This window comes from Cebus imitator, unplaced genomic scaffold (genome assembly GCF_001604975.1).
Source record: "Cebus imitator isolate Cc_AM_T3 unplaced genomic scaffold, Cebus_imitator-1.0 Scaffold154, whole genome shotgun sequence".
Taxonomy (NCBI): Eukaryota; Metazoa; Chordata; class Mammalia; order Primates; family Cebidae; genus Cebus; species Cebus imitator.
This window is the reverse complement of record NW_016107469.1, coordinates 1,686,366-1,698,958: the sequence shown is the minus strand read 5'-3', so window position 1 is coordinate 1,698,958 and position 12,593 is coordinate 1,686,366. Positions and strand designations below refer to the sequence as shown.

General features: G+C 34.3%; 1 protein-coding gene across 1 annotated transcript in view; it reads left to right on the top strand.

The window, feature by feature from the left end:
* The window catches only part of PRTG (protogenin), a 129,222-nt gene that overhangs the window by 56,887 nt on the left and 59,742 nt on the right, over positions 1–12,593 (top strand). Inside the window, exons 4-11 of the mRNA XM_017543374.2 lie at positions 303–436; positions 2,748–2,885; positions 3,148–3,306; positions 3,922–4,081; positions 5,292–5,539; positions 7,608–7,772; positions 9,640–9,945; positions 10,665–10,853. Coding sequence (XP_017398863.1) covers positions 303–436; positions 2,748–2,885; positions 3,148–3,306; positions 3,922–4,081; positions 5,292–5,539; positions 7,608–7,772; positions 9,640–9,945; positions 10,665–10,853 — 1,499 coding nt within the window. The remainder of the gene's footprint in view (positions 1–302; positions 437–2,747; positions 2,886–3,147; positions 3,307–3,921; positions 4,082–5,291; positions 5,540–7,607; positions 7,773–9,639; positions 9,946–10,664; positions 10,854–12,593) is intronic.

Here is a 12,593-nt window from a genome sequence, read left to right as displayed (position 1 = left end):
CACCTGAGGTTAGGAGTTCGAGACCAGCCTGGCCAACATGGTGAAACTCTGCCTCCTAAAAATGCAAAAATTAGCCAAACATGGTGGCGCATGCCTGTAATCCCAGCTACTTGGTAGGCTGAGGTAAGAGAATCGCTTGAACCCAGGAGATAGAGGTTGCAGTGAACAAAGAAAGATCATACCATTGCACTCCAGCCTAGGCAACAAGAGCAAAACTCTATCTTAATAAATAAATAAATAAATAAATATAGTAAAATATAAAATCTTCTACAAAAAGTTTAGTTATCTTTCTCTTATAACAGGATAACTACCCTACCAACAGGAGTATTGCAGATCTATGATGTCGACCAGATGGATTCTGGGAATTATCGCTGTGTTGCTGCCACTGTAGCTCACCGACGTAAAAGTATGGAGGCCTCGCTAACTGTGATTCCAGGTACCATGCAGAGTGGCTTTTTCCATTTTTATGACATTGTATTGGTGCAGTTATTACTTTTTCTCCTCTGCTGTAATAGTGTACTGTAACGTAGAATTTCATTTAAATTATTATCTATTTGGAAAATGGTCATTTTCACTTACTAAGCAACTCCTCTTTTATAGGCTAATTTTCTATGTCATATCAACGTCTTTAAGAAATATTCAATCTTAAGAAAGATTAACAAATATTCAATCTTGGCTGGGCATGGTGGCTCATGCCTGTAATCCCAGTGCTTTGGGAGGCTGAGGTGGGCAGATTACCTGTGGTCAGGCGTTTGAGACCAGCCTGACAAACATGGAAAAACCCCATCTCTACTAAAAATACAAAATTGACCAGGCGTGGTGGCGCATGCCTATAATCCCAACTACTCGGGAGGCAGAGGCAGGGGAATTGCTTGAACCTGAGAGGCAGAGGTTGCAGTGAGCCTGGGCAACAAGAGTGAAACTCCGTCTCAAAAATATATATTCAATCTTTGCTATTCACGTCAACACCAAAATTAACTGATGCTCAGGTCCCTTATTGAAAATGGCATGGTATTTTAATTCACCTATGCACACCCTCCTGTATACTTTAAATCGTCTGTACATTACTTACAATACCAAATGATGTAAATTCTATATAAATCATTGTATTTTAAAATTTTCTATTATTTTTATTTTTTATTATTATTTGTAAATGTTTTTAACCTGCAGTTGGTTGAATTTACAGATGTGCAGCCCACAGATACTGAGGGCTGGCTATATTTCACTTTTATTTTTAAAAGGGTAAAATATAGAAAGCACAAAAAAGAGAATAACAATCATCCATTTCTACCAGAATTGTCAAATGTGGAAAAAAATATATTTGTTTCCAGTCTTACATTCTTTTGCTTGTTGTTTAAAGAAATACCATAATTTGTATTTGTAAAAATGATACATGCCTTTTATAAAAAGTAATGTTTATAGAATAAAAAATATAAAACTTTTACATAAAACAATTTTTTAAAACACAAAAATTAAAATTAAAAAAAAATCCCAGTCTCAATTCAAAAATTATCCTTGTAAATATTAAGTGAACACAATTTTATATATTTTGCCATACATTAATATAGGCAGAAAAGAAACTAAAGAGATGAATATAAAGAAATAGGTATTTCATTAAAATGAAATAGATGCTAGTTTTTATTTTAAAGGTTAAGGTTATGTAAACGTAGTGAAAGAAAACCTGTACTGAAGACATTGTTGAACTTAACATAAATGTTTATTCTTCACAAGAGATACTGCTTTCTAACAGATCCTTTAAGGCTGAAAAATAAAAAGAAATTTTGAAAAACATGAAGAGGCCGAAGTTATGTATTTAATGCTGTGCTTTAATTTTAGGGAAATTAAATAAATTTTAGATAATTACATAAATAAATGAGTGCTTTAACCTCAGTGAAAGGTAATGATAAGGAAACAACCTAAATGTTCATCAACTGATGGATGGATAAATAAAATAAGTTAATCTATACAATGATATATATTGCTCAATAAAAAGGAATGAAGTATTTATACATGTAACAACAGGGATGAACCTTGAAAACATTATGCTAAGTGAACAGAAGCCAGTCACAAAAGACCACATAATATGTGGCTCTGTTTATATGAAATATTTAGAATAGGCAAATTCAGAGAGACTGAAAGTAGATTGGTGGTTACTAGGCTGTGGAGAGAAGAAGAGATTGGGAGTGACATGAATATGGGATTGTTTTGGGGAGTGATAAAAATGTTCTGAAATTAATTGTGGTAATAATTGTACAACTCTGAAAACTCTAAAAACCACTGAATTATATACTTCAAATAGGTGAATTATATGGTATGTGAGTTATATCTCAATAAAGTTGTTTTAGAAAAAAGAAAAGTAGGCAGGTGTGGTGGCTCAGGCCTGTAATCCCAGCACTTTGGGAGGCCAACAAAGCTGGTGGATCACTTGAGGTCAGGAGTTTGAAACCAGCCTGTCCAACATGGCAAAACCCTGTCTCTACTAAAAATACAAAATTAGCCGGGCATGGTGGTGCATGCCTGTAATCCCAGCTACTCCAGAGGCTGAGGCAGGAGAATCGCTTGAACCTGGGAGGCGGAGGTTATAGTGAGCCAAGATCTCGCCACTGCACTCCAGCCTGGGCAACAAGAGCAAAACTCCATCTCAAAAAAAAAAAAAAGAAAAGTGAATGACAAGAATAAATTCTTACTAATTTCACTTATTATATTTTATTTATAATTATTTTTATATTCTCTTTTTCTCCCCAAAGCTAAGGAGTCTAAATCCTTCCACACACCAACCATTATAGCAGGTCCACAAAACATAACAACGTCTCTTCATCAGACTGTAGTTTTGGAATGCATGGCCACAGGAAATCCCAAACCAATCATTTCTTGGAGCCGTCTTGGTAAGTCTTCTCAAGGAAAAAAAAAAAAACCTTTTCCTTAAATTTTTTTTTTTAATGAAATTTATAAAGTATTTATTTTATGTATAAAAACACAGGTTTGGCTATTGAATGTCTTAACATTTTTGGCATTTCAGTGTGTAGAGAAAAGGTCTTAATATGGAGAATTTTATGCTTTTCATGATTGATTGCTTGGATAGTGGTCCTTTGATAATTTCAGATTATATGGTACATTGTTTTAACTGAAGTATTCTCTTTGAAATAGATCACAAATCCATTGATGTCTTTAATACTCGGGTACTTGGAAATAGTAATCTTATGATATCTGATATCAAGCTACAACATGCTGGAGTTTATGTTTGTCGGGCCACTACCCCTGGAACACGCAACTTTACAGTTGCTATGGCAACTTTAACTGTATTAGGTATGTTCCTCTCATTCTGCAATCAGGGAAATCTTACATTTTAACATTTGCTGTTTTATCTCATTCATAGATTACTTCTGCCTTTCTTGAGCTTTGTAGCGTTGTGAAGATTGATATGGAAGTGTTATAATCCAATGATGAATTTCAGGAAAAAAATAAATACTTATATTAAAATATAACTGTAGAGTCATTCTGAGGTCACCATCGTGTTTACGTGCATACCATTATGTTCCTTCTTATTTAAGCTTCCCTTCTAGCTCCTTCACACTTACCCACATATCCATATACCTATTTGCCAGTTTAAAAATTTAATCTGTTGATTGTCTAACTATGTTTGCAAGTGGCTGTATGTTGAGCTTAGTTAAGAAGGATGATAGGTACGTATATTTTAAGTGTGTCTATATAGATGGTCTGAATAGGGAAATCATGGAGGAAGTAAACACTGAACAGTGAGGAGAAAAGGCACCTGGAGGGTTGTATGGAGATGTAGATAGGATCTCAGAATGTCAGACAACTTCAGTAATGGGACTTGTTTCATTTGCTCTATTCTTCCTTAACTGTTTATATCATCCCTGTTAGGCTGACAGAAATATTTTCTTTTTTCTTTAAAAATAGCTCCTCCTTCATTTGTCGAATGGCCAGAAAGTTTAACAAGACCTCGAGCTGGCACTGCTCGATTTGTGTGTCAGGCAGAAGGAATCCCCTCTCCCAAGATGTCATGGCTGAAAAATGGAAGGAAGATACATTCAAATGGTAGAATTAAAATGTACAACAGGTAGGCTGTGTCACTTTGCTACCATTTTATATATGATATAATGGCTTTAGTAATTTTTATGTGAAATCGTTATATTAATGCCAAATACCTAATTTATCTTGATAGTTATTAACAAAATGAAACTAAACTAAAATAAGTTAAGGTTTATAATATTAGCATGTCATACATGCACTATGCAGATTCTCATGGATATTTTATATACATGGGTCATGAAAGTGGTAGATGGTAATAAAATGAATGTTAGACCGCTCCCCAAACTCCAGGGTTCTAGTCCTGCTAAGCCACTAGTTATCACAAGAAAGCAATATTAGCTCTTTGGAGTCTTAGTTCCTTCTTCATAAAATAAGGAAATTAGAAGAAATAATTCCCTAATGATTTCTCCACAGTTAATGATTTTAAGAATTCATTTTTATTAGCTTAAATACAAATTATTGTAACATTCTCATTTATGTTGAACAAAACTTAAAAATTTTTGTTGACCTGAATTTTATGTACACATTATAATAGTCTATAAATGAGTTGCTGTTCAAGTAATACAAATTTTTAGTAAGAGCCAAATTAAAAAATAAGTTGTTATCTAAAGCAAAAGACATTTGAATATCACAAATTCTATTGCAGCCTCAAAAAATAAATGTGATTTTAAGTAATTAATGTAGACTGTCTTTCACTAGAACAGATTACATAGTTTTTTTTTTCTCAGTAATTTTTATTATCTAAAATGAGACTATAAGGCAGGCATAGTGCCTCTTGCCTGTAATCCCAGTGCTTTGGGAGGCCAAGGTGGGAGCACAGGAGTTTGAGACCAACCTGGGCAACATAGTGAGACCCTGTCTCTACAGAAGATTACAAAAAATTAAAAAATTACACACGCCTAGAGTCCCAGCTACTCAGGAGGATGAGGCAAGAGGCAGAGAGGATTTTTCGAGCTTAGGAGTTTGAGGCTGCAGTGAGCTGTGATTGTGACACTGCACTTCAGCCTGGTTACAGAGTGAGACCCTGTCTCTTTAAAACAACATCAACAACCAAAATGACAAAAACAAAAACCCACCAAAAAATCCTCAGGATTCCACAGAGTTGCTGCAGGGTTCTACAAATGCTTGATTTTAACTTTAATTTTAAAATAAAATGAGAGTATATTTAGCAATAGCCAAACTTATTTTTCATTCATTCTTAGAATTTTTCATGGAAATAATTTTTTTTCTTTCCTCAGCAAATTGGTAATTAACCAGATTATTCCTGAAGATGATGGTATTTATCAGTGCATGGCTGAGAATAGCCAAGGATCTATTTTATCTAGAGCCAGACTGACTGTAGTGATGTCAGAAGACAGACCCAGTGCTCCCTGTAATGTACATGCTGAAACCATGTCAAGCTCAGCCATCCTTTTAGCTTGGGAGAGGCCACTTTATAATTCAGACAAAGTCATCGCCTATTCTGTACACTACATGAAAGCAGAAGGTAAGCAATTTGAGGAATGCTCATTTTTAAGTACTCCTTGTTATCAAGGATTTGTTTTCAGTATGAATAATGCCTTACATAATTCATCTATGGCAGTTTTCTTTAATAAAATAATCACCTATGTATCTATTGTTTTCTAAATTTCATGTTGTGTACTTTGTATATGTAAGTATAGTTTAAGATTTTTCTGTTTAGAAACAATTACTAGCTAGTACAAAGCATCACTGCCTGCTTAGAAATTACAAAGTAGTGTACTTATGAATTTTATTGCAGACAAGGTATAAATTCCTTAACTGAGACTTAATGTACCAGTTTAAGTATGCAGTTACTTTAGAATAGTGGTGTGACTTAATAAACTATGTACACTACAGCATATTATTTTTAAGGGAGAAAGTAAACATTGTCAAATTCCCCATATTTTTGATTTTGTGTATTTTGGATGTTTTCTGAAATCATATAGAACCCTCTGAAAATTGCACAGGACATTGTTTACTACTATCTCATTATGTAAAAGTAGAAATCAAACGTGTCTTAAAATTTTTATTCAGAATTATTGGTTCTATTTTTGGGATTTAAAAGAATTCCTTGTATTTTACTTTTAGCAAATATCTTAAAGGGAAAAGAGAAACTATTTATAAATCCTAGAAATTTCTCTGGTGATTTTTCACAGAAATCATGGTAGAGGCTTAGAAATTTCAGTTCTATCCTTAAACAGCTTAGCTTTTATGGAATATACGTTAAAAACAAATTCAAACACCTAACGATGGGGATATAATAAAATTATCCATAGAAACAGGTGGTTTGTTGTTGCTGCTGCTATTTGTTTTTTGTACTTTGAAGTAGTGTTTTGAAAAGGAATATTTTGAATGTAAATCAGGGGTCATGGAAGCAAGAAGAATGAAAGTCTGATAACTGAGCATGCTGGAGTATGTTAATTCCCTTTTTAGTGATTTATGAAGGTAAAAGGAATGCTGGTTTTGGTGGGGACCACTCTTGTTCCCTATTATGGTTGTTTCATTAGAGCCTCCACATGCGGCTCAGTGGTCTATTCAGGAATGAACAAGCCTTTTTAATTCAAACTCAAGGACCTTGTTTGGTAGGTCAGAAATCGTACTATGCAGCTCCTAATTAACAAGCCATTAGCCAGTCTGTTGTGAAATGCCTGTAATCTTGTCTAATTAAAATGCTATCAAGTTAATTCAGAAATGTGGGAAAACTTAACACTGGAATTTGCCTTCTGTTTTGTTTATAAATCCAGTGTGGGGAGAAGGGACTCCGTCTTTAGAGAGATTTGATTAAGTTGACATGCGTTTACTGTGAATTGTTAGCAAAGCACAGTGGCTGCCAATGCTCTTGTTCCACTTTACAGGTTTGCTCTGTAGGAATTAAATCCTACAAAGACAAATCCTCTTCTATACCTTGCCATGCATATTTGATTAAGAATTGCTGAGATTTTTTTTTCTCTTAAAAAAAGAACTCACTGTGGGACAAAGCATTTGGAGGCTCATTCTGTGACTCCCAGTTTTTGGGGTTTTTTTTGCCTTCAATATAAATAAAAGAACAACTTATGTCAGTCAAATTTAATAGAATCTCTAGCGGCAAAATGAGATCTTTGGCAGGACAGCTTTTGGTTTGGTTTGTTTTTATAAAGCGTGGAGCCATTGCATTTCCTACTGTCTCTCCATTTATGTTTAAAAGAAAAAAAAACCCATGAGCAAGTAAAGTTTATGCACTGTTATGAATTACAGCATTCTGTTGTATTAAGCTCTGTTATGTTACCACTGTACATTGTCTGCTTTGAGTTTTGACTAGATGGTAAATGAAGTTTTTAGAGAAGAAGAATTTTTTTCAGTTTGACTTATTCAGGAAAAATGTCCTCTGGTAATTTGTAGCAAAATATGGTTACTTTTAGAAAATAAAGATCTTCCTTTCCACATTTTGTGAAAGGGCACAGAAGATAACGGATTGAGATTAGACCCAATGACCAGTGTTTTGCAGTTCAGGAAAATGGTCTTGTTAATTTTGTTTTGAATATTTGTCATTTTAAAACATGGGTTTTTAAATTTAGGTTTAAATAATGAAGAGTATCAAGTTGTCCTTGGAAACGACACAACTCATTATATTATTGATGACTTAGAGCCTGCCAGCAATTATACTTTCTACATTGTGGCATATATGCCATTGGGAGCCAGCCAGATGTCTGACCATGTGACACAGAATACTCTAGAGGATGGTAAGAAAACATGATTCTAGATCATTTTAGTATGAACATTCATATGTTTTGTCAATTTCAATGAATAAATGTGTTTTAAAGAAAATAACCTCTTTCTGGATAAACAGGTATGTTAAATTTGCCGTTTAAAATCCTCTTGCTTTTTGCCAATAACATGAGGATAAAGAGCACTTTCATAATACACAATTTAATAATAAAATTCTTATATTCTCATTGTATTTCTTCAGAGATTCCTAGTTTAAATTGTAAATTTGTTGGAAAGAACAAAATGTGAGTTTTTCTAGACATGAATAACTGTAATGACCACTACATATTGAGTGTATGTAGTGACTGAGGGTCAGAGGTATTGGACTTCTGAAACCTGGAGTTTATGTAATTTATCACCTGTCAAAAAATTCTTAGCACTTAGTAACTGTTGATTAAATACAGTATGCCTATACTCCTTAAGGGGGGAAATATTACTTGTTTAGTTTGTTTCCTAACCATGGGTTGAAAATTGAATTGTGGTTCTTTTGGAGGAGGCCAGATGTTCATATTATTATTATAATGGTGGGAAGATTCATCCATTAGGATAGCCCTAGAGAACTGATTCTCCTTCTCTGACTCTTCATATCATACTGTAAAAGAAGGGATTTCTCTTCCCAGAGTCTCTAGAAGACCTTTTTTAGTACCCTTCAATGTGAAAGGGAATTATTTAATATATGCTTAATCATACTGTTCTCCCTTAGCAAATGTTTTATCAACCTCAAGCAATGATCTGCTCTTAGTTTTTAAAACGTTTTTATATAAATAATCCCTAAATCTCCTTTTTTGTTCATTTGGTCCCGGATCTCCCATTTTATCTTTATAATGCCACTTACTTAGTTATTTATAAAATCAAAGTTAGACAAAATGAAAAAATGTTCACTGATCTGGATATGGAATTCCAAATTTTAGTTTTCATTTAAGAGCCTGTTCCTCTTTAGAGTGAGCTACAGTATATATGACATCTCTAGTTAACTCATTAAAATTAACAACCTCTGTTATGCATGTCTAAGGTGAAAAGCAGGCTGATAAGAGGTGTTTGTTTGTTTGTTTTTTTGTTTTGATATGTGAGATCTCTTCTCCCTCTATATCCTTAAAGAAAGTGAGTCTCAGCATAGCAGGGAAAGACTGTAAAAGGAGCTATTATTATTATCCTTATTTTGTGTCTTAAGAAACCTAGATACAGAGAAGTTAATTTAGCCAAGATCACATCGTTGTATGTGGTAGAACAAGGATTCAAACACAGAGAAGCTAACTCTAGAATCCAAGTCTTAACTCTTAGTATTAGACCGCCTATCACTGTATTTGACTTATTTTCCTGAAATGCCAGTTTTATTAAAATTTTTGGAGGAAAAACTGTTTTCATATTAAACATCATATGTTGTAATTAAGAATAAAAAATTCACATTAATTTTTAAGACTTAATTCTTACACTTCAAAAATATTATTTGCTTGGTTATATAACTCTAGAATCCTAGGCTTTCCCACCATTGTATAATTCACTCTTCCTTGTTTCAAAACCCCTTTAGTGGAATTATTTGAGAAGTAGTCTCATATTTTGTATGAATATCAAATATTGTCATTTTCATTCCAAACAACAACAAAGCAATCACAACCACAGTGAAGTATATCTTACATTCTTTGTTCCACACACTTAGCCCTCCCTCATTGTCTTTTTCTTCTGTTTTCTGGTTTGCACTCTGTTTAACTGAAAACCTCTGCTAGGGCTGCAACTATCTTTTCTTTATTACATGTTGCTAATTAAAGGAATTCAGTTACTGGTGTGCTAAGTGGCAATTCAGTTCTAAATATTTATAAACAACCTGTTTTCTTCTATGACTAGTTCCCCTGAGACCTCCTGAAATTAGTTTGACAAGTCGAAGTCCCACTGATATTCTCATCTCCTGGCTGCCAATCCCAGCCAAATATCGGCGGGGCCAAGTGGTGCTGTATCGCTTGTCTTTCCGCCTAAGTACTGAGAATGCCATCCAAGTTCTGGAGCTCCCAGGGACCACGCATGAGTACCTTTTGGAAGGCCTGAAACCTGACAGTGTCTACCTGGTTCGGATTACTGCTGCCACCAGAGTGGGGTTGGGAGAGTCATCAGTATGGACTTCACATAAGACGCCTAAAGCTACAAGTGTGAAAGGTGAATTTCTGAAGACTGTTGAGAAAGGATAATACAGCATTTTTACTCTTGAATCAAGTTTTCTTCTCTAAGTTATGTTTATATTTTTAAATTTTGTTTTACAGATAAAAATATTCCATAGGTGATAGACTTAATTGAAAAAATTAAACTTTTTATTAAGTAGTCACTCTTGCATAGAGTTTTTTTGTGTGCAAACTTTTTAGTTGCACTGTTAGTTTGCTTAGCACATCCCTCGTGGACACATCAGTCCAAATCAAACTGATTTCCAAAGTAAGATATTCGTAGAGGCCTAATTAATATCATTGCCATATATTTTTAAAATCCTTAGTTCAATAGGAAGACTGTAGGACTGTGAATCTAGACCCTTTTAACATTTCTGTCTTGCTTGTTAATTAATTGACTGACAATAGTACCTGTTCTCTAAATCACAGAGGAGTATTGGATGGCCAAAATTAGAAAATACTGATTGCCTCTTTGAAAAAAGACTTAAATATCCAGATACCATTTATGTATCTTGGTCTTTTTAAGGTAGTATGTATTTTACATTTTGATCTCAAAGTTTGATATTATTGTGAAATTTGGAAAGTTAGGTTAAAGTATAATTATTGGATTGAACTTTTTGGTAACCATTTGCTGAGAACTGAGAGAACTACCCTATTCTGTGTCTTTATGTGGATGATTGGTTGTTTATACATACATTTTCTGATGAATTTTTCTAGCCCCTAAGTCTCCAGAGTTGCATTTGGAGCCTCTGAACTGTACCACCATTTCTGTGACGTGGCAGCAAGATGTGGAGGACACGGCCGCCATTCTGGGCTACAAACTGTACTACAAGGAAGAAGGGCAGCAGGAGAATGGGCCCATTTTCTTGGATACCAGGGACCTACTCTATACCCTCAGTGGTTTAGGTGAGTGAGTTTATACTGTGGTTTTCCCTTTTTCCTTCCTCTTTGACCAACTGGGAGAAAAGTTATTGGATATAAGACAGGAGAACTGACTTAATGGTACAAAGAAAATAATTGATTTTGCTATATCAGTATGTATATACTACTGCTGAAGCCAGTGATTGGTCTTTGACTTACATTGTGAGTCCAGTGGAAAATATCAGGTAGCCATTATCTTTCTCTCTTTGTCCAGGTCTGCAAATCTGCATTTATTTGTGGAGTTCACTTCTGGTAGATTACAATCCTGATCAATTATTGTGAGTGTGTGGTGGATGTAGAATAGGAATTAGAAGAGGGATATCACCAAATAATACTCAGTGGTTAAGTTTAACTTATAATTTGCCTGAGAATGCTGTATAATTGCTACATAGTTATAAATTAGGTATAAAATAGTGTCCTTATATATTATATATATAATTAATTATATATTATAATATATAATTAATTATATAACTATATAATTATATAACTATATAAATATAATTATAATAATATAATTATGTTAACTATATAACTATAATTTATAACTATGTCCTTATATATTATATATTACATGTCCCCATGTAACTGTGAATATTTATGTAGCTCTAACCCAGGAACACTGGAGAAAAAGCACTTAACTTTGTGTTTGAGTTCATCAGTGTTTTGAAAGACACTGTTTTATTCCCTAGTCTTCCTATCTATCTTTGTGGAGTGAATTTCATGATGTAAACATGTTTAGTAGAAAGTAATGTTTATCTAAAATGAATACATGGGCTGAGCGTGGTAGCTCATGCCTATAATCCCAGCACTTTGGGAGGCCAATGTGGGTGGATCTCTTGAGATTGGGAGTTTATGACCAGCCTGGCCAACATGGTGAAACCCTGTTGCTATTTTTAAAAAATACAAAAATTAGCTGAGCGTGATGGCGGGTGCCTGTAATCCCAGCTACTTGGGAGACAGAGGCAGGAGAATAGCTTGAATTCGGGAGGCAGAGGCATTTTGAGATGCAGGGACACTGAACTTCATCCTGCGGTTCTCTGCATAGTTTTCCAGATGGCATTTTGCATTGAACCAGAATAGCACCACTACATTCCAGCCTGGGCAACAGAGCAGGACCCTGTCTTAAATGAAAAAAAAAAAAAGAAGAAGAAGAATACATAGTTAGAAACTGATATAAATTCATCAAGGTATATAAAGTGTACACTTAGCTATTTGTTGCTCATGAGTAGATTTTTTTTTCATGTAAGTACAAAGTGGTTCCTTTAATTATGATGACCAGCCTGCTAAATACCTACTGAGTTGTTATACCGTCTGCACATATTAGGATTTTACAAAGCACTCTGGCTTTTCCTTTCACAGACTGCCATGTGAAAGAAAAGGGAGGTAAGAGGCACAGCAGCCCAACTGTGGGCTTCTCCGTGTCCTTCCCTGGTGTCACAGTAGCACAGGCTGTGAGAGCAGCATTAGATTTGAGCCTCTGAACAGTAAAAAGCAATGGTGAGAGTCTGTTTTGAGATGCAGGGACACTGAACTTCATCCTGCGGTTCTTTGCATAGTTTTCCAGATGGCATTTTGCTTATAATCTTGTTATGTTGGTTTTTAATTTAATCTGCATTTGGTTAAATAAGTTTTACTGTTGATCTCTGTCACATAGGTTTTTTTTTTTTTTTTTTTTTTTTTTTTTTTTTTTTTTTTTTTTTTTTTTTTTTTTTTTTTTTTTTT